The sequence below is a fragment of the Acinonyx jubatus genome, chromosome C2 (genome assembly GCF_027475565.1).
Source record: "Acinonyx jubatus isolate Ajub_Pintada_27869175 chromosome C2, VMU_Ajub_asm_v1.0, whole genome shotgun sequence".
Taxonomy (NCBI): Eukaryota; Metazoa; Chordata; class Mammalia; order Carnivora; family Felidae; genus Acinonyx; species Acinonyx jubatus.
The window spans coordinates 124,276,619-124,298,633 of NC_069384.1; the positions used below are offsets into that span (position 1 = coordinate 124,276,619).

Below are 22,015 nucleotides of genomic sequence, written 5' to 3' on the forward strand. Positions count from 1 at the left end.
ATAGAAGACGTATGGTTAATTTGGGCCATAAACCGAAATAAGCTGAGTCTGAGGGCCTTGTAAGTGCCCTGGTGCGTGGATAGCTTTCCAGTCTCAGTGGTAGCCATTCTGTGAGGAGGACAATGACCTTCGGTGCCAGGTGTGCCCATTCTTGGGGACCCAGCCCCAGCCACCTGCCGGGTCATCAATGAGTTGGTTCTCCCCACGCCGGTACTACAGCCCCTCGCCCTCAGCGGGCATTATTCCTCCCGAACCAACTCTGGCTCCGCTTCCTTGCCTCCTCAAGGAAGCTTGCTGTGTTAGGTACCTTTCATGAAGCACTGGTATTTTCCCCACCCAAGCTGTTAAAAGAGCTTGTCCGTATCCGTACCTAGAAGGTAAACTCTATTAAGTCAGGAACCATGTCAGTATTGTTTTTCTCCACTGCCTAGTACTTTGATAGATCGTTAAGTAAATACAGTTTAAGTGAAAATTAATACATTTTCCTATCCCTTCTTTAATCCTGGCCCTGACCGTAACTCCCAAGAGTTCACACTTTTCTGCATTTAACTTCAAAATTATTCATTTGAGTGCTGATATGTATGGTTTGGTTGCTATTATTTAGGATCACAAGGTCAAGCACAAATCACCTATTGACCCCTTCCTGGCTTCAAGTTGGCTCCAGCAAGTAAACCATGAAACTCTTGACAACAGCTATTCTATGTCTATATCCCATTATTAGCATCCAAAATGAATAATGGAAGTGAATTTTAAATTTATTCTAAGGGTCTAAATACCTTTGCATATTTTATAGTGGCTGTTGCAGTTATATCCCCTCCCAAAATTTGTATGTTGAATCCCTAACCTCCAATGTGATTGTATTTGAATATAGGGCCTTTAAGGAAGTACTTAAGACTTTTTGAGATGATAAGAGTGGGGACCCAATCCTATAGGATTAGTGTTCCTATAGAAAGAGATAACAGAGAGCTTGCTATCTCCACCATGAAAGGACAGTGGCAAGGGGGCCATGTGCAAGCCTGGAAGACAGCTCTCCCCTGTAATTGACCATGCTGGCATCCTGATGTGGGACTTCAGCTTCTAGTTGTTGGTATTTTGTTATTGGAACCCAAGCTAACACAATAGTTTTATTTGTTGATACATCTTATAAAGGTATGGATTGAGATACTATTATACTCATTTTTGAAGCTGGAGAAAGGATTGTTCAAAGGTTAAAGCTGTTTCTCCAAAATCATACAACAAACTATTAGCAAAATGTGGCTCAGTTCAAATCTACTTACATATTTGACATGTGATGCGGTTGGAGGTGTTAATACAAATACTACAGGTAAAGTGGTTCTTGCCATCAGGTAGCTCTGTCTTAACCACTGCCTTAAGTAGGGAAAATAAACCCAGAAAAATATGCTGAAGTCATAAGTTTAGATTTTATTGTGTAAGGGAATATGTATGTCTTGAGTTCTGTGTGTCACCTATTTAAACAATAGAAGAAGTAAGAGAAAGAGTTTTTTAAAAAGGCTTTTAGTTCCCTATAAACATGTTTGTTTTGTTTTGTTTTTTTCCTTTTAGTGGTCCTTCTTCAAATTTCCTCATCACCCATTCTTACCAGGACATCTTAAAAAAAAAAAAAGAAAGAAAAGTTCAAAAAAATATGAAAAGGAGAAAAAGTTGAATAAAAATAATGATGAAACAAAAATAATGATGAAACAAAAAAGCATTGGAAAAGGGTAGATAGGCAAAAATCATGTATGAAATTGCATTATGGTGACTTAGAAGGAATGGAGTACATGTTGTCATGGGGTGGGAGTTGTCCCAGAGACTTCCTTTCACACACTCTCTTTCCCCAACTTCCAAACACAAACATGCGCATGGCTTCTTCTTCCTCTCTTTTAGCGGAACTCAAACCAAAAATGGGAATCACCCCTGCTAATTAGTGCTGAGTGGACCAGGCACTAGCCAGAATCAGATGACAATAAAATTTGGGCCAAAACATATGACCTCTGGACTGGAAATGGGGCTTTGGAAATGTAAGCAATAGCAGGTCTAGGATAAAAACATGCAGGCAGCTCACTTCATTAATCCCAAAGGAAAGGATTTGGGAAGACAAAGAAGGGAAAATCAAGCCTCCATATCTCAAGACTTTTCCCAGGAGACTTGATAGCTTATAGTTAGAAATGATGAGACAATGATCTGCTTCAGCATCACTGCTGGGTAGGACAGTTTAGGACAACAACAATGAAAAAAAAGTCCTACCTGCTAATCAACAAGAAGTAACTAATCACAAGCTTGACTGTGAAGTATAGAAATTAGGGGACCCTGGTAACTAAATTTAATATCTGGACTGAGTATTGTTATGCCTTTACAGGAATTAACTTGAACAAAAATTTATTGAGTCCTCTCTGTGGTAGGCACTACAATAGGTGCTAGAGATCTGAAGATCAGTCTTAAACTGAAAGGAGCTCAATCCACTGTCAGAGAATGAGCTTTAAATATAGTTATTATTAATATAGTTAATACAGCTATAGATACGTACAGGGGAGCATTAAGCCACAGGGAGAGTTGTGTGGTCAGGCTAGTCAGGCAAATAAGAAGGCAAAGAAGAGAAGGGTTTTCCACATAGAGGGGCCTGCACTGAAAAAGGTATTACACAATCAAAAAGGTGTTACACAATATTGCTGGAGCTGAAGATGACTAGAAATGTAAGCACTAGCAGGTTATAGAAATTAAGGACTTGATTCTATAGATGATAGGAAGCCATCGAAGGGTTTTTTTTTGTTTGTGATTGTTTGTTTTCAGCACTTTAAAATTTCATTCTGTTGTTTTCTGGCCTCCATTGTTTCTGATGAAAAGCTAGCCGTAAGTTTCATTGTTTTCCTGTATGTCTTCCCCCCCACCCACCCCCACCCTGGCTGCTTTTAAAGTTTTGTTTCTAGGTTTTTCAGCACTTGCACTATGTTTCTAGGTGTGGCTGGTTTTCTTTGTATTTATGCAGCTTAGAGTTCACCTATTTCTCTAGATCTGTGGATTGCTGTTTGTTGTTGCTGTTTCCTTTTATCAAATTTAGAAAACTTTTGGCCAATATTTCTTTCTGCCCCTTTCCCTCTCTTTTCTGAGACATTTACATTTATGCTAGACTTCTTTGTCCTTAGTACCAGTCATTCTAGGCTTTGTTCATTTTTTTTTTTTCAAATCTTTTTTCTTCTGTGCTTCAATTTGGATAATTTCTTCAATTTAGATAATTGAGATCCAGTGTCTGGTAATTCCTGAAAATCTGAACATTAACATTTTCCCAAAAGCACAGTGACCCTATTAATGACTGCGGGTTCCTTTGAGGAAAGCTTAGAGACATATTAGTCAAGAAGACAGAAATCACAAGATATTACAACAGAGAGAATCTGATATTGGGTACTGAAGGACTGACAAAGCAAAAAGGGAGCGCTGCAGTAGACCAGAAGGATAACTGTACAGAGCAGCTATGACCATTAGGGCAACTGAAAAAGAAGGGTCAAGGCTGGACTATAAGGTCTCAGACACTCAGAGGAATGACCCAGCTGAGCAGTAGCTCAGTTCCCTGAAAGGATGCTGTTTAACTGGTCCTCCAACCACTGAGAGGGATAAGATGAAGCTGGTTGGGGACGGAGGAGTGCCAAAAGAAGCTCAAGGCTGAGACCAATTGCTGCTGCTGAAGCAAAGGACTATTGCTTACCACTGGGTAACAATGACAGAAACTGCAAACAAATAGAAAGGTGGAAATCCTTTCTCCCCTTCTGTCCTCCAGTCTCCCTCCAATGGCTTTTATTGGTGGGACCTCGTGAGACACCAGCTGGCACAGGAAAAATGTTCTTTGCAGGGTCTGAGCCATTGCATCACAGAGGAAAGTACAGAAGGGTGAATTTGGAGCTAAGATACCTCAATAACAATATCTTAATAACCATATTAACATTTGTTGTGCTAAATTAGTAAAAATTGCCCAAATTAGACCCAAATTAATACTTTTACAAGCTTGTATGCTTTTATACTGGTATGCTTATATGCTTTTACAGACTTGTATGCCCCTCTGAAAAGAATTTCAAGTTACCATGTTATAACAATTTTCTGCTATACTGTGATTCCTGTTACTGTCTTTAGTAAAGAGTACCTTTACGGCAGCTCACATATGTACTTGCTACAAAATCAAAAACAAGGACAGTTTTGGAAAAGATGTGTAAAACTGAGGATAAATAGACCCTGCCCCCACATTACGTCTCCCACAATTAGGCACAAAAAGGCATAGACCAAGTAGAGCTGTCAAGAATCCAGTCTTCTCCCTACTTCCCTTTTGTATGCATTACTTAATGTAGCCTTAGCAAAGAGAAGACAAATTTCCTATTTGAAAGTAGGACAACCACTATGGTCATTGAAAAAGCAACACTATTCCTTTGTTCCCTCTTGCCTCAACTCAAGCTTCCTTACCCAACCCAATCACCCCTAGTTTTCTTTTTTCTTTAAATGTTTTTTTTTCCAAATGTATATTTATTTTTGAGAGATCTCAAGCAGGGGAAGGGCAGAGAGAGGGAGACAGAAGATCTGAAGCAGACTCTGTGCTGACAGTGGTGAGTCTGATGTGGGGCTCAAACCCACAAACCATGAGATCATGACCTGAGCCAAAGTCAGACACTCAACCAACAGAGCCACCCAGGTACCCCTCACCTCTAGTTTTCTAATATAAATAGGTGACAAAACAGGGCTTGGTATTAAGCATTTTACCTTATTGTGTACTTTTCAAAAATGAATATTTTTGAATATTGAAGGATTTTTGTTGAACACTTGTAGAACATTGGGCATGAACATTTTTTTAGGACAACAGATGTTCCATTCAAAAGGGGTCATTTCCTCAAGTCTTATGTTCTTTAGTGATGAAAGTTAACATTCTCCTACCACAATTACCTTTTGTTAATAACAGTAAAGACACTGGGTTCATGATGTTTCACATATTTATTAATATTTGTTTTTGAATATATTAGACTAGAATTTTCTACATCTGCATATATTAATTATATATTATATAGCATTCTGTCACTTATACAACACAAAACATTTATAGGTAAACATTAAAATGGCAGTGTACCTATGAATAAGTGAATGTTAACAAAATAATAATCAAGTCTTCACTTGATGGGAGAGTCTAGGATTTCCTGATAATCCTGCCTTCTTAAATTCCTCCAATAAAGTTTATAACCAGCAAGGACAAAAACACTAATCATAATGATTACCCCTCCAAAAACATCATAGACACTAGGAAATATGTGTAACACTAGAAGCTGCAGGACCATAGCTACTACAATCTCCAGGTGTTGCACTGTGCTGACCAAAGCTGGATGGAATTTGTCCAAGGCATAATAAACTCCTAAGAATGCTGCAGTAGAACAGACACATATGGCAATGAGATAACTCCAGGTTTCTCCATCTAATGGGATGATGGGTTCTTGAAGAACAAACATAGTAGATATTCCCCAGATTGTCCCAGTCCAACCAAAGGTAAATAGTGCAGTCCACATGCTAATCTTCTCTTTAATGGATCTGTATACTATCATGGAAAGAGCAGTGGTCAGTCCAGCCATCACAGTCATAGTATACCCAAAGGCTTCTTTCCAGGCATTTAACAAAGAATTGTCTTCATCAACAATGTTGGGGATCATGACAAGACAAACACCTAAGATGCTGCAAACAACAGTAGCCATGTCAACATAAGCCATTTTCTCATCCACAAGTAAAAAAGCCAGAATGGCACTGAAGACTGTGGTTGTGGCTCTCCACATAGTGGTCCCATTGCTGGGAGGAACTATTGAAAATGATGTATAAGCACAGGTGATAGAAATGACATTGCATACACCATAAAAGAAGAGTCGTAATCTGTATCCACTGGGTCCAAAGGGCGCCTCCTGGTAGTAACACACAACTAACACAGACAAGACCTGCAAGACAGAACGGATAAAAATCAGTTCTAGAGATGGAACTTTAGAACGGTCAGAAACAAGCCTAGTGATAAGAGCTACACATCCATGAGCCAAAGCAGATCCAAACAGCACTATCCACATTTTTCTGGATTGAAAAATGTTTTTTTCTGCAAAGCTCTGGAATTGTCCAATATCATCCGTCATTGGGTCTTCCGTTGGTGGAGGTCGAGTATCCATGGTTCCAAAGAAAGTTCTTCCTTTTCTTTTCATTTCACTCAGTAGGCCTTTCTTTGGATTTTCTTCCATAAAATTTCCATAGTCTTCATTGATTTCTTCATATCCATCATCCCCAGGCTGGGGATAATGAGAAGTATATTTCACCATCACAGTGTTGGGATGTATTTTCACCCGTTTTTTAACTGGATGTTTTTTGGAGGGAGAGGTATCCATTTCTTCAGATAAGCAATTCTATTTAAGAAAACAAAAGACAAATGTACATATTCATTCAGTGGAAATTTAGTTTTAATTTCTATTATAATCATACACACCAATTTAATAATAGAAAGTAGAGGTTGTAACAGGAGTTTTTAAAAAAAGTAATAGGAAGAGAAGATCTGGCTGTGCCTTATCAGATGTAGGAGGCCCAAGGAAATTGTCTGCACTTTTTTCACTTTTATTCTATGTCTGCCGCTATTTCTCATTCTGTTTATTCTTTGTCTCGTGCAGCCCCGTTGCTTACGTTTACACCTCAAACAACTGATATTTTCCCATCTTTTCATTCCTACATGTTTCTCCACTCATCCAATAAGAAAAACACAGAAAAGTAAATAACAACTTAGATAAAATCTTTCCTTTCTACTGTGTTCCTTGTCTATTATAAATTTTAAATGGATAAGTCCAATGTTTTTTGAATAATCCCTTCTGTATAATATCACATTTAGCTCTATATTACTAATTATTGTCTTTTAAACATTTATTCTGGGCTCCCCATACATATTTAGATAGACAAAAATTAGAAAATAAATAAAATGGGAGTGCCTGGGTGGCTTGGTCAGTTAAACATCTGACTCTTGACCTCAGCTCAGATCTTGATCTAGGGGTTATGAGTTCAAGCCCCACGATGGGCTCCGTGCTAGGTGTGGAGGCTACTTAAAAAATAATAGATAAATAAATAAACAAACAAACAAATAAATAAGTGGATTTAGTGACAGTCATGCATTGTTGGTGTGTATTACATCTCTGATGAGCAATTGGTTAATATGTTTTAAGATTTTGACTGAAACTACTCTTTAACTCAGCAATATCACTTCTTTTTTTTTTAAAGGAGTTTCAAGGTTTTTTGTTGTTGTTGTTGTTGTTCACTGTTTATTTATTTATTTTTGAGAGAGCACAAGTGGGGAGAGGGGCAGAGAGAGAAAGGAACACAGAGAATCTGAAGCAGGCTCCAGGCTCTGAGCTGTCAGCGTGGAGCCCAATACGGGGCTCGAACCCATGAACTGTGAGATCACGACCTGAGTCAAAGTTAGACACTTAACCAACTGAGCCACCCAGGCACCCCTCAGCAATATCACTTCTAAGATTTTATCCTGAAGAATTGACCACAAGATGCTTTTTATCTTATGTGTTTAAAAAAAGGAAAAATAATACATTTTTATATGTGCTTATGTAACATACAGAAATTATGGAAAGATACAAAGTAAACTAACAATTATTAGAGTGGAACAAGGAACAAGAATGGAGGAAAACATTTTTACTGTATACTTTTTTGTAGTTTTATTTTTGAATCACAATATTGTTCAAAAAATTAGATTATAAACTAAAACAAAATGTTCTGCTATTTTAGAAAAAGAGCATACAAAAAATTATGGAAAAAAATGTATGAATAGGAGTGTTCATTGTAGCTTACCCCAATGTCCCTTCATAAATTAAAATACTATGCTATATATCCATTAAAAACAAGACAGATCTTTATTGACACTGAAAGATGTCCATGACATTTTGTTGAGTAGGAAAAAAGCTTGTTGTAAGGATTAAATGAGATAATGCATATAAAAAATTTGGCACAGTGCAGGCACATCATGAATCCTCAATAAATGTTGACAAGAATTCAGTTTCCTTTTACCTATAATTAACTCTCTTAAAACACTAGGTATCTTCTACATTGTTTCTTTCTTCAAGACTTGTATCTGTTCACTCAGTTCTCTTTTCTGTTCATTCTCTCTCTTTTTCTAAGAACAATTTCCTATTTCCTTCCCAATGATTTCTCCCTTCTAAAAAAAAAAAAAGGAAACCTTTTTATTTTTTTGTCCTTATAACATACTCCCTGTCCTTGCCAAAAACTCACAAGGTCCAGGATCTTAAACCATGGTCTAGAAATCAAATCCTATTTTGTTCTTTGACACCATCTGGGTAGCCAACTGTTTCATTCCTCTTTACTCTTTTCTCTTCTAAACAACACCATCTTCAGTTGGAAGAAGTCATTTTACAAAACACCACCTGTACATCCAAGTTTTTCACTTTCCTAGCCTGGACCTCCTACTTACAGTCATTCCTGCATATTGCTATCAAGCCAATATGATGTTCTTTTCTTCCAACTTTTTTTAAAATTTATTTTGAGAGAGGGGCGCCTGGGTGGCGCAGTCAGTTAAGCGTCCGACTTCAGCCAGGTCACGATCTCGCGGTCCGTGAGTTCGAGCCCCGCGTCAGGCTCTGGGCTGATGGCCCAGAGCCTGTAGCCTGTTTCCAATTCTGTGTCTCCCTCTCTCTCTGCCCCTCCCCTGTTCATGCTCTGCCTCTCTCTGTCCCAAAAATAAATAAAAAACGTTGAAAAAAAATTTTAAAAAAAATTTATTTTGAGAGAGAGAGAGCACACACAAGTGGGGGAGGGGCAGAGAGAGAGAGGGAGGGAGAGAGAATCCCAAGCAGGCTCCACACTGCCAGCGCAGAGACCAACGTGGGGCTCGAACTCATGAATTGTGAGATCATGACCCAAACCAAAGTGAAGAGTCAGACGCTTAACCAACTGAGCCACCCAGGTACTCCTTTTTTCTTCCAACTTTTATCATGTTGTGACTTCAGCTTCAATAATCCCAAATTGAATAGTCTTCATCTCCCACATAGATTTTCCTTCCCTAACCTCCTCATTTTTGTTTGCGATACCACCATTTCTCCAGTTCCCCAAACTAGAAACCAGGGAATACTCTCAATTATCCTTTTTGCTGTTATACTTCCATTTGGTCATCAATCTTACTGTTCTTGTCTTTGAAATATTTCTGATTTTTCCTTTCTTCTCCAATTCCATTTTACCTTTGTGATTCTGGATCAGGTTATTGTGAATTCCTATCTAGAATATTGCAACAGCATCCTAACTAGACCCATTAAATCCTAACCCTTCTCCCTTAAAATCCGTCTATATTATACCACTGCCACTTAGGCTGTCTTTAAAAGATTCAAAACAAAACAAAAATTTCCCTTAAGCTTTCCCCACTTAAGAACCTACAGTGATTTTTTTTTCCTGGCTACCTCACTGGATCTCAACTCTTTTGCTTGGCTCTCCAGACCCTACCTCATCTAGCCCCTATCAGTACTTGACTCCTTAACACACATACTGCTGTGATCAGTCCAGTGCCCTCCCTGACCTCACTCCCTACATGTACATGTCTAAGTCTTATACTCATGAGTTTCCTCTGCTCCAACTTTCTAAACACTGCTCATTTTTTAAGAAGGGCCAGTCCAAATTTTGCCTTTTAGAAGCCTTCCCTGGTCACTCTAGCCTCTTATTTTTTTCCTTTCTTGTTTAACATCTGCAGTAGTTCTTCTAATTTTTGTAATCTAATCATTTTATTATTTAGTTGTCTCAACTCGGTGGCATTTCATCTCCAGCTACTGTACTCAAATTTCTATCTTAAAATCTCCTTTCCTTGCGGGGCACCTGGGTGACTCAGTAGGTTAAGCATCCAACTTCGGCTCAGGTCATGATCTCACAGTTTGTGAGTTCGAGCTCTGTGTCAGGCTCTGTGCTGACAGCTCAGAGAGAGGAGCCTGGTTCGGATTCTGTGTCTCCCTCTCTGTTCCTTCCCACGCGCACTCTGTCAAAAATAAAGATAAAAAATTTTTTTTTTTAATCTCCTTTCCTTGCTAGTCAGCAAGTATCTTGATGACATCTCTGTTAGAACGCATAACTTCTCATGTGCTACCCATTGTTAAAGTTTTGTCTTATATCCATTAAAAGCTTTCTCCTTCCCATTGCAGGCCAGATTTATAGCTACAGGGGCACGGACAGGGAGAAAATGTGTTCTGCAATTTTGCTCCTTCTCCCATTCCCTCCCTTTGGAGTCTGTGGGACGGTGGTGACTCTGCCTCTGGGACACCTCTTCCATCTCCCTATTCTAGGCTCTAGCTCCCCTGGTATATTGGCACAGGGAGAAAGGACAAGGAAAAGAACACATGTTTTATATTGGCTACAGTTATGTGGCTTTTTGATGTATAAACTTGGCTGTGCCGAACTACATTCCCTAGTTATTTAATCGAAACTAATCTGGGTGTTGCTGTGAAGGTATTTTGCAGATGTGAGAAAAATCCCTAATCAGTGACTTTAAGCTAATCAAAAGAAAGTGTACTCTGTATGGGCCTGACCTGATTGGGTGAGCCCTTTAAAAGAGGGCTTAGGCTTCTCTTGGGTTTGGATATTCCAAATATTTAACTCCCTTAGGGTTACAGCCTACTCTCGATCTTCTTTCCTCATTGCCAGTGGGCAAAGCTTCAGCCTGTGCTCATGGGATTCCAACATGTTCTTGATCTTCTCTTCCTGACTGCCTGCCCTACAGACTTCAGACTTGTTTATCCAGTCCCCACAATTATATTAGCCAATTCCTTGTAATAAATCTCTTACTGATTCTGAGTCTCAGGTTGAACCCTGATTCTGACAACATGTTGGAATTCATTCTTTGATTGTTGTCTTTGTTTCTCTGTTAGCTCTGATAGGTCACTGATACTTTCTAGGTTGTAGGTATCCAAATTCAGGCTATCTTGGGGAAATTTTGTAGGGCCTCCCCAGGGCATAAATCCCTGATGTGACAGCACCTCCTCCCCTAGGGCTTATGGCCCACAGATTTTTGCTGCTAGGTCCTCTTCCCTGGAGGACATCTCTCTTGGGCAGGCACCAACAGTATTTACCGGAAACACATACCCTTACCACTCAGTGGAGTGTGCCGCTGTCCCCTTCTCTCCAACTTTATTTCTCTTCATTCAAACAAGCAAAGGGCAAATTAAAATGTGCTATCTAAGCAGACTTAGAAATGGAGAATGAGAAGGCACACTCAATCATCATACATAACGATCTGGTAACATTTACCCTCAGTCAGCTATAAGAGGGGACTTGCCTCTCCTTTCTCCCATTAGGAAAAAGCATAACGTTTTTCTTAAACCAAAGACCATAAAGATAATATGATCCCTGTGACAGATAGTATTTTTCAAAGAGAACCACAAATCTAATATCTCCTATACTACGTGTTTGGTTGTGTTTTGTTTTGTTTAATGTGAATTTGACATTATTAAATAGAGAGGTAGGGTCTATATCCCCTCCCATTAAAAGTAGGTAGGCTTCCGTGACTGTTTCAACCAATAGAGTATGGCACAAGTGGCATATTGTGACTTCTGAGGTGAGGTCATAAGAAGCGAAACCGCTATGCCTTCCTCTGGTAGCTCTGAGGCTACCAAGGTGTGAGGATGCTCAAACTAGCCCATGTAGAGAAACCACATAGAATGGTTCTGAAACTATATAAAGAGAGAGAAATGCCTGGCCACGCCCCAGCCCCCAGCTGCTCCAACTGTAGCTCCCTTGCTGTTCCAACTGTAGCCACCCATCTGATTTCAAGTATATAAGAGACCCTGAGTCAGAATCTCCCTGCCAAGTCCTTTCCAAATTCCTGATCTACAGAAACTATGACAGATAATAAAATGATTGTTGTTTAAGTTACTCAGCTTTGGAGTGATTTGTTACCTGTGGTAGATACCTGGAACACCAGTTATCCAGTGCCTTCCCCAGTATTTTAAGGAATGGGAAGGAGTAGGGATCTCAGTGATAATTAAAGGAAAGGCCTCTTATATCTGGCCCTAACTGATGGACTTTCAAAAGTGGAGCATTTTGCCCTCCATTGTAAGATCATGGACACTAATTCCAAGATAAAAGTTTTATTCTACATCCTATTAGGCATACATTAGTGCATTTAACCTTAGTCCACCTGCATACTTTAAACTATTATTCGCATGGTGAACTTTTTGTTCATTTCTATTCATGAATTAGTTTATGACAGATATATTACTGATATCTGTCAACACTATTAAATTTATATTGTGTCCCACTGATTCAAAAACCATCTTATAGGGGTGCCTGGGTGGCTCAGTCAGTTAAGTGTCCGACTTGATTTTGGCTCAGGTCATGATCTCACAGCTCATGGGATTGAGCCCCACACTGACAGCGTGGAGCCTGCCTGGGATTCTCTTTCTCCTTCTCTCTCTGCCTATCCCCCGGGTGCATGGGAGCTCTCTCTCTCTCTCTCTCTCTCTTCCTTTCTGTCTCAAAATAAATAAACAGTTTTTAAAAAATACAAAAGCAATCTTATACTAAAGAGATACATAATAATCTTCTTCAGTCTCTCTAGTTTTGATTTAATTATAGTTTTCATAAAAAACAGTTCTTGAAAAGAACCTGAAATCCTGACTAGTTCTTACATTTTTGCACATGTAAGTCAACATGTATTCACTTCAATCAATATTAATTGAGGTACCATAAACTCAGCATCATGCTAGGCTCTATAAATATAAAGACAAAATAGGCACGGTTCCTTCACTCAGAGAGCTCATAGACTAGTGGAAGAGACAAGTAAAGTCAAATTTATTATTTTAATAAGTTAATAATGCAAGCAACTATATGAAGTTCAGGGAGAGGCTGGAGCACATACAAAGGGCATCTAACCCAGATAAAGGGGAATCTTAGCAAGTTTCCAGGTGAAAAGGATACCTGAATTGGGACTTTATGCATATGTGACAATTCGTCAAGTAAAAAGGAGAAAAAAATTTTTTTCTAGAGATAAGAAATTTAAAAGTCAGAAAAGTTGGTTTTTAGTTCTGACTTTGCCACCAGCTAAAGTAATAATTATTCTATTTCAAGAGAAAGAGTTTTAGATGGTATTCATTGGGATCTTTTGATTCAACTCTCTTTAAAATCAGTTTGTGTTTTTTTAAATGTTTATTGATTGATTGATTGATTGATTGACAGAGAGAAAGACAGACAATCCCAAGCAGGCTCTGTGCTGTTAGTGCAGAGCCTGACACAAGGCTAAAATGCTTGACACAAATGGATTAAAAGGATGCACAGTTTGGTGTCTGCTTGAACAATGGGGACAAATCAGTGTGGTCAGCCTGAAACCAATATTTTTTTCCAAAAGAGGCTCTGTTTCCTAAGCTACATTCCACAACATAAGGCCCATGATTAATTCTCTCCCAAGGTTGAGAAGATTAACACTGACATCCCTACTGTCTTGGTAGGAATTCTTGGGTCAATACCCTTATTATACTTTAAGCAAATGCTACTTGGTAGTGAGAGTTTCTTTCTTTAGTGACCAGACTGATCCCTACAGTGGTAAAAAGTATTAGCTATAAAACTGGCAACTACAATTTGATTATAATATTAGTGGTTTAAATGTAGGTACTAATGTAACATTTGACACATATGAATAAAATTGGCTTTTAAATAAACAAAAAGAACTAATAGGTTAGTACCTTAAACCTGAGCAGCCTCGCCCTACAATAGCTTATTAACCAAATTTGCTTTGACAGTCTTGCCCCTGAGTGAAAATGATCACCTAACCGATCACCTAAAAGGGAGGACACAACAACTACCTTTCCAGGATATCGTGAGACATTAGGACATGCACAGGTTCTGTGCTGTTAAATATACCTCCTAAGAGAAGCCATTCCTCCATCCAAAATGATGATGGGGGCCCATGTTCTGAGGCCCCAAAGGCTGTCAGCATGATTCTACCCATCCTTAGGCTGAACCCTGGCTGGCATAACTCTTAACACCACTCTTTGAATAAGGATTCTTCTCCCTTCCCCACTGCAATTCCTAAAGGTCAGGGTGGCTAGAGGCAGCATTTAAGTTTGCTTGTAATTTATTAATACTCCTTGAGCCTGCACCTTTGTGTGCAAAGGCACACTGCTTTAGAGAAAAAAGAACTTGCTTCTAAACTCCCATCTCTCAAACTAGAAAATCACTTCTTAAACTAATAGAGTTTGAGAGACAAAAATATTGATAATAAGTGCGAAATAACAGAGTAGAAGATAAAGGACATGCCTTTTCTTGCATCAGGCACACTTAGGAAGTGAAGAATTTATCAGAAGTAATTGCCTTTCTTATAAGGTGTGATAATATTCATGTTGCATGTAAGTAGCAAATAATAAAATCAAATCATGAAACTGAACAGTTTATGAAGATGTAAAAGAGGGCCTACAGGAAAAGTTAATTGTATAAGACTTCAATCAAATACTCAGGTTATATAGGAGCCCACCATAGGCAGATTTGACAGAAGAATAAATAATAAAAGAGGAGACATATAGTCTCCTATAGTATAGACATATACTACAGTCATATAGTAGTCTCCTATGGTGAACCAACTGAATATTACCTCTATAAAAATATAAAAGGAAATTTCTGGAGCAAATTCTGAAAATCAGATGTATTACTTAGGACATATATAGTATATGCAGTGGCAGAACTTGTAATAAAAATATCACTCATATTGCAACAGTTTATTGCTTGACAAAAAAAGTCCATCGACCTCTCACTTAGGAAAACAAAATATAAGGCAAATAATCATTTCCGCTTTTGTAATACTTAGATTAAAGCATCCTTGCAATGAGCTATCAGAAAGAGACTAAAAAGACAAAGAAAACCTTGATCTAGCCAGACACCACAACAATATTTTCAGCACTCTAACAGAAACAATCAAAATAGGATAAAAGCAAGAATGGAAAATCAAATAGAATAAAGAAAGGCAAAACTAATGGCTCTAAAATCTAGTGAAAACAGAAGGAAGAAGGAAAGGTGGAAGAAGTCAGTAACAGTAATAACATCAATAGCCAGGTATACTGATATTTACATTTGTATAGATACCGTGCTAAGCACTAAACATGGGTTAACTCAGCTTTGAGAGGAAGTGAAACCTTAGGAGGTTTAGGAGTAGGGAAGCATTGAAGAAACAATTAAAAATTTGGAGAAAGCTAATGGCCTACCTCACTTTGAACTGAAAGAACTTAAAAGGAGGTAAAAGAAACTAATTTGGTAGACATTACTGAACACACTCCATGTGAAGGACACCAGGTAGGCTATGTGGCACAGAGCAGGTCAGTAGGTTCTATTGTCGAAAAGAATTTGTGCCAGAGGGTTGTTTAGAACTTTTTCACACAGTACCCAAAATTAGTCTCTCCTCCCTATTCTGCTCTCCTTTCCTCTTCCCAATTCCCTCCCTCTTCCCCTACTTTACATTCTCAATTTGACTCCTGTCTCCCACAGGAGCCCTGTCTGACATTCTAGCCTGGAAGTAGCTGTTTTCATGCAAATAATCTCAGGAAAAATATTTATCTCGTTGCCTTAATGACAAAGTATTATCACCATCAGGATCACATTCTGCTTTCATAGTAGACAAAACTATTTTCATTTTCCAAAAATCGTAAGTTTTCTGATAGGTAATAGGAGTGATGATGACAAAATATCTGTATGGAAAGTAGGAGAAAAATCTCAATCACAAGACCACTTCTGCCACAGAGAATCCCACCCGAAAACATGGCTTATTGCCATCCAAACTAGTTGTACGCATTTTCACTCCTTTGGGCCTTTTCCCTGTGCCACTTGGTACTCAGCCTCTGCCTCCTTTTGTCATTTTGTTCTCTTTGTGTATGACAATGTTAAGTTTTAAAAAGTAGTGGTTCCTGGGGCATCTGGGTGGCTCAGTCGGTTAAGCATCCGACTTCAGTTCAGGTCATGACCTCATGGTTCATGAGTTCAAGCCCCGTGTCAGGCTCTGTGCTGACAGTTTCGAGCCTGGAACCTGCTTTGGATTCTGTGTCTCCCTCTCCCTCTGCCCACCCCCCTCTCTTTCTCTCTCTCTCAAAATAAATAAACATTTAAAAAGTTAAAAAACTAAAATAAAATAAAAATAAAAAGTAGTAGTTCCCCCATGTGTTTTTGGTGGGCAGGGTTGGGAGCAGGAGAGGACAACCTATGTGCCCGAACAGATCAATGGCTAAAGAAAATGTGATATATTCATACAATTGAATATTATTCAGCCATAAAAAGGAATGAAGTTCTAACAAATACTACAACATGGACAAACCTTGAAGACATTACGCTAATTGAAACAAGCCAGACACAAAAGGATAGCTGTTGTATAATTTCACTTAAATGAGGTATTTAGAATAGACAAATTGTTAAAAACAGAAAATAGATTAGAAGTTACCAGGGGCTGGGAGGATGGGAAATGGGGAATTATGCTTAACAGTTACAGAGTTTCTGTTTGGGATAAGGAAAATGGTTTGGAAATAGTAGTGACAGTTGCACAATATTGAGAATGTAACTAATGGCATTGAATTATATACACTTAAACATGGCAAATATGGTAATTTTTGTGTTATGCATATTTGACCACAAGTTTTAAAATTAGAAAAGGCATGGGCACCTGGGTAGCTCAGCTGGTTGAGCAGACTTCGGCTCAGGTCATGATCTAGCAGTTCATGAGATCGAGCCCAGCATTGGGTTCTGTGCTGACAGCTCAGAACCTGGAGCCTGCTTCAGATTCTGTGTCTCCCTCTCTTTGCCCCTCCCCCGTTTGCACTTTGTCTCTCTCTGTCTCTGTCTCTCTCTTTCTCGAAAATAAATAAAAGCATTAAAAATTTTTTTAATTTATAATTTAAAAAGGCGGGGGTGGGGCGGTGTGTGAGGGAGTTGTGGTTCCTCCTGTGTGGCTTGGAGGTGAGGGGGGAGGCAGTGCTAGGCACTGGTATTTTTTAAAACCTCCCTAGTTATCCGAATGTATAATTTCCTTGTGCAAGAACCACCTGAATAAATTATCCAAGGGCCCTTCTGGTTTTAAGATCTAACGAATGTGTTACTGCATAACTGAAGAAGACAGTAGCACAGGGCTAGAAAGTTACAACAAATCAAAACAAAACAGATAGTGAAGCCAGACTGCCTGGATTTGGATCTTAGCTACAGAACTTATTAAAATTATGACTTTCAGCAACTTGTTTTAACCTCTTTGCCCATTTCTTTTTCTGTAAAATTGTGATAATAATATTACCTCATAGGGTAGACTGAATATTAAATCAGTTAATACAAAGACTTGGTATCTGACATCGAGCAAGTGCTCAATTAATTTTAGTTTTTCTTCCACATTATTCTATCTGCCTGGAATGATCTGGTCCTCCTTTTTGTCCTTGTCTATCTATTGAGTTCACATCTGTGCTTTAGTGGTTTGCCCAAGTGTTACTTCCTCCTTTGCAGTCTTCCTTGACCTCTCCCACCTTTGTGCCCTCACTATCCCTACATTCATTTGTTTCTATCCTATCTTTCCCACCAGATGGTACACTTCTGGATAGCAGACTTTCATGCCATTTTATCCTCAGCTCCTAACACAGTAGCTGGCACATCCTGGCACTCAGTAAATATTTGTTGGCTGGAATGAAATGGATTTGAAAACCAAGAGGGAGACATGGAAAAGAATAGGGAATGATGTTAAGACTACTGACATCTCAAATAGCAAAAGCGAACTTGAGAAAGAAGAACAAAGCCGGAGATGTCATGCTCTCAGATTTCAAACTACAGTACAAAGCTACAGTAATCAAGACCCATATATCAATGGAATAGAAAAGAGATCCCAAAAATAAATCCACACATATATGGCCAATTAATCTATAACAAAGGACACAAGGGTATACAAGGGGGAAAGGCAGTGTCTTCAATAAATGGTAATGGGAAAATTGGACAGCTACATGCAAAAGAATGAAACTGGACCACCATATACAAAACCAAATTCAAAATGGATTAAAGACTTGAATGTAAGACCTGAAACCATAAAATTCCCAGAAGAAACCATAGGCAGTAAACTCTTTGACACTGGTCTTAGAAATATCTTTTTGGGCTAGTCTTCTTAGGCAAGGGCAACAAAAGCTAAAATAAAGGGGATTACATCAAGCTAAAAAGCCTTTGTACAGCAAAGGAAAGCATTAACAAAACAAAATGGCAAACTCCTGATTCAGAGAAGACATTTACAAATCATACAACCTATAAGGGGTTAAAATCCAAAATATATAAAGAACTTATGCAACTTAATATTTAAAAAAATAGGTTGAAAAATGGGCACAGGACTTGAGTAGACATTTTTCCAAAGAAGACATACAGATAGAAAACAGGCACATGAAAAAATGCTCAACATCACTAATCATCAGTGAAATGCAAATCAAAACCATAATGAGATATCACTCATACAACCCACATATAATCAGATTGGCTATTATCAGGAATGCAAAAAACAGTAAATGTTGGTGAGAATGTGGAGAAAAGGGAACCCTCGAACACTGTTGGGAATGTAAATTGGTGCCACCACTATGGAAAAATGGTATGAAGATTCCTCAAAAAATTAAAAATATAACTACCATACAACCCAGCAATCCCACTTCTGGGTATTTATCTGTAGAAAACAAAAACACCAATCTATGTTCACTGCAGCATTATGTACAATAGCCAAAATATGGAAGTAACCTAAGTGCCCATTGATAGATGAATGGATAAAGATGTGATATATATATATATATATATATGGTATATGTATATGTGTATTTATATATATGGTATATATATATGTGTATTTATATATATGGTATATATATATATATATATACACCACAGAATATGACTCAGCCATTCAAAAAGAATGGAATCTTACCATTTGTAAGACTGGACCTAGAGGGTATTATGTTAACTGAAATAAGTCAGATAGAGAAAGACAAATATGATATGATTTCACAAATCTAAAGAACAAAACAAACAGATTCATAGATACAAGAAACAAACTGTTGGCTACCAGAGAGGGGAGGAGTTCGGGGTGGTAAAATAGGTAAAGAGTATTAAGAGAAACAAACTATTTTATTTATAAAATAAATAAGTCATGAGGATGAAAAATACAGCATAGGGAATATAGTCAATAATATTATAATAACTTTGTATGGTGACAGATGGTGGCTAGACTTATTGTGAGGATCAACTTGTAATGTTTAAAATATCAAACTGCTATGGTGTATACTTGAAACTAGTAGAATATTATATGTCAAATATACTTCAATAAAAAAGATAAAGGAAAAAAGACTACTGACATCTCTATAGGATCTTGTAGGCCCAGATATCCACTCAATCATTAATAGTCTTGGGTGACTGAAAGCCTTGCTTCCCTTGATAACACTACAGAAATTTTCCCTATTTTCTGCCTTTACCCTCTGTATTAGTGAGGATTCTCCACAGAAACAGAATCAATAGGATGTGCATATACAGCCATATGTTGGAGAAATTGAAGGTTCAGTTCCAGACCATCCCAATAAAGCAAATACTGCTATAAAGCAAATCAAACAAATTTTTTGGTTTTCCCATGTGTATAAAACTAATGTTTACAGGCACCCTGGTGGTTCAGTCTGTTAAGTGCCCAACTCTTGATTTTGGCTCAGGTCATTACTTCATGGTCATGATCTCACATTTTTAAAAAATGTTTATTTGAAAGAGAGAGAGAGTGAGTAGGGGAGGGAGTGTCTCAGTGTTGATGGCTGCTGACAGATCAGATGGTGATTGCTGAAGTTTGGGGTGTCTGGTGCAATTTCTTAAAATAAGACGACAATGAAGTTTGCTGCATCTGTTAACTCTCATTTAACAAATGATCTTTGTAGCACGTGATGCTGTTTGATAGCATTTTACCCACAGCAGAACTTCTTTCAAAATTGGAGTCATCCCCTCAAATGATCCAGAGACTAAGTTTATGTGATATTCCAAATCCTTTGTTGTCATTTCAACAATTTTCATGACATCTTCACCAGGAGTAGATACCATCTTAACAAACCACTCCTCTGCTCAGCTATAAGAAGCAACTCCTTAGCCATTCAAGTTTTATCATGAGATTGCAGCAACACAATCCCATCTTCAGGCTCCACTTCTAGTTGTCTTGCTATTTCTACCACATCTGTGATCAACTTCCTCCACTAAAGTCTTGAAACCCTCAAAGTCATCCACAAGGGTTAGAATCAACTTCTTCCAAACTCCTGTTAATGTTATTCTGACCTCTTCCCATGAATCACCAATGTTCTTCTTTTTTATTTTTAGTTTATTTATTTATTTTTGAGAGAGAGAGAGACAGCATGAGTGGGGGAGGAGCACAGAGAAGAGACAGAATCCCAAGCAGGCTCTGCACTGTCAGCATGAAGCTGTATGTGGGGCTCGAACTCACAAAATCGTGAGATCATGACCTGAGCCAAAACCAGGAGTCAGACGCTTAACCAACTGAGCCACCCAGACACTAATTTAAAAAAATATTTTTAACACCAACAATGAAGCAACAGAAAGAGAAATTAAGGAATCAATCCCATTTACAATTGCACCAAAAACCATAAAATATCTAGGAATAAATCTAACCAAAGAGGTGAAAAATCTATACACTGAAAACTATAGGAAGCTTATGAAAGAAATTGAAGAAGACACAAAAAAATGGAAGAAGATTCCATACTCCTGGATAGGAAGAACAAATGTCAATACTACCCAAAGCAATCCACATATTTAATGCAATCCCAATCAAACTTGCACCAGCATTCTTCTCAAAGCTAGAACAAATAATCCTAAAATTTGTATGGAACCAGAAGAGATGCTGAATAGCCAAAGTAATCTTGAAAAAGAAAACCAAAGCAGGAGGTATCACAATCCCAGACTTCAAGCTATACTACAAAGCTGTAATCATCAAGACAGTATGGTACTGGCACCAAAACAGACACTCAGATCGATGGAACAGAATAGAGAACCCAGAAATGGACCCACAAACGTATGGCCAACTAATCTTTGACAAAACAGGAAAGAATATCCAATGGAATAAAGACAGTCTCTTCAGCAAGTGGTGCTGGGAAACCTGGACAGCGACATGCAGAAGAATGAACCCGGACCACTTTCTTACACCATACACAAAAATAAACTCAAAATGGATGAAAGACCTAAATGTAAGACAGGAAGCCATCAAAATCCTCCAGGAGAAAGCAGGCAAAAACCTCTCTGACCTTGCCCACAGCAACTTCTTACTCAACACGTCTCTGGAGGCAAGGGTAACAAAAGCAAAATTGAACTATTGGGACCTCATCAAAATAAAAAGCTTCTGCACAGCAAAGGAAACAACCAGCAAAACTAAAAGGCAACTGACAGAATGGGAGAAGATATTTGCAAACAACATATCAGATAAAGGGTTAGTATCCAAAATCTATAGAGAACTTATCAAACTCAACACCCAAAAAACAAAGAATCTAGTGAAGAAATGGGCAAAAGACATGAATGGACACTTCTCCAAGGAAGACATCCAGATGGCCAACCAACACATGAAAAAATGCTTAACATCACTCATCATCAGGAAAATACAAATCAAAACCACAATGGGATGCCACCTCACACCTGTCAGAATGGCTAACATTAACAACTCAGGCAACAACAGATGTTGGCAACGATGCGAAGAAAGGGGATCTCTTTTGCATTGCTGGTGGGAATGCAAGCTGTTGTAGCCATTCTGGAAAACAGTATGGAGGTTCCTCAAAAAATTAAAAATAGAACTACACTACGACCCAGCAAATGCACTACTAGGTATTTATCCAAGGGATACAGGATGCTGTTTCGAAGGGACACATGCACCCCAAAGTTTATAGCAGCACTATCAACAATAGCCAAAGTATGGAAAGACCCCAAATGTCCATCCACAGATGAATGGATAAAGAAGATGTGGTATACATATACAATGGAG

The 22,015-nt window shown here is 38.4% G+C and overlaps 1 protein-coding gene across 2 annotated transcripts in view; it reads right to left on the bottom strand.

Moving 5' to 3' along the window:
* Window positions 1–4,955: 4,955 nt before the first annotated feature.
* SLC35G2 (solute carrier family 35 member G2) overlaps window positions 4,956–22,015 on the bottom strand; it is a 43,376-nt gene continuing 26,316 nt past the window's right edge. For both annotated transcript variants that reach the window (XM_027061784.2, XM_053221415.1), the window contains one exon: window positions 4,956–6,398. In XM_027061784.2, the coding sequence (XP_026917585.1) occupies window positions 5,142–6,380 (1,239 nt within the window). In that variant the 5' untranslated portion in view covers window positions 6,381–6,398 and the 3' untranslated portion in view covers window positions 4,956–5,141. The remainder of the gene's footprint in view (window positions 6,399–22,015) is intronic.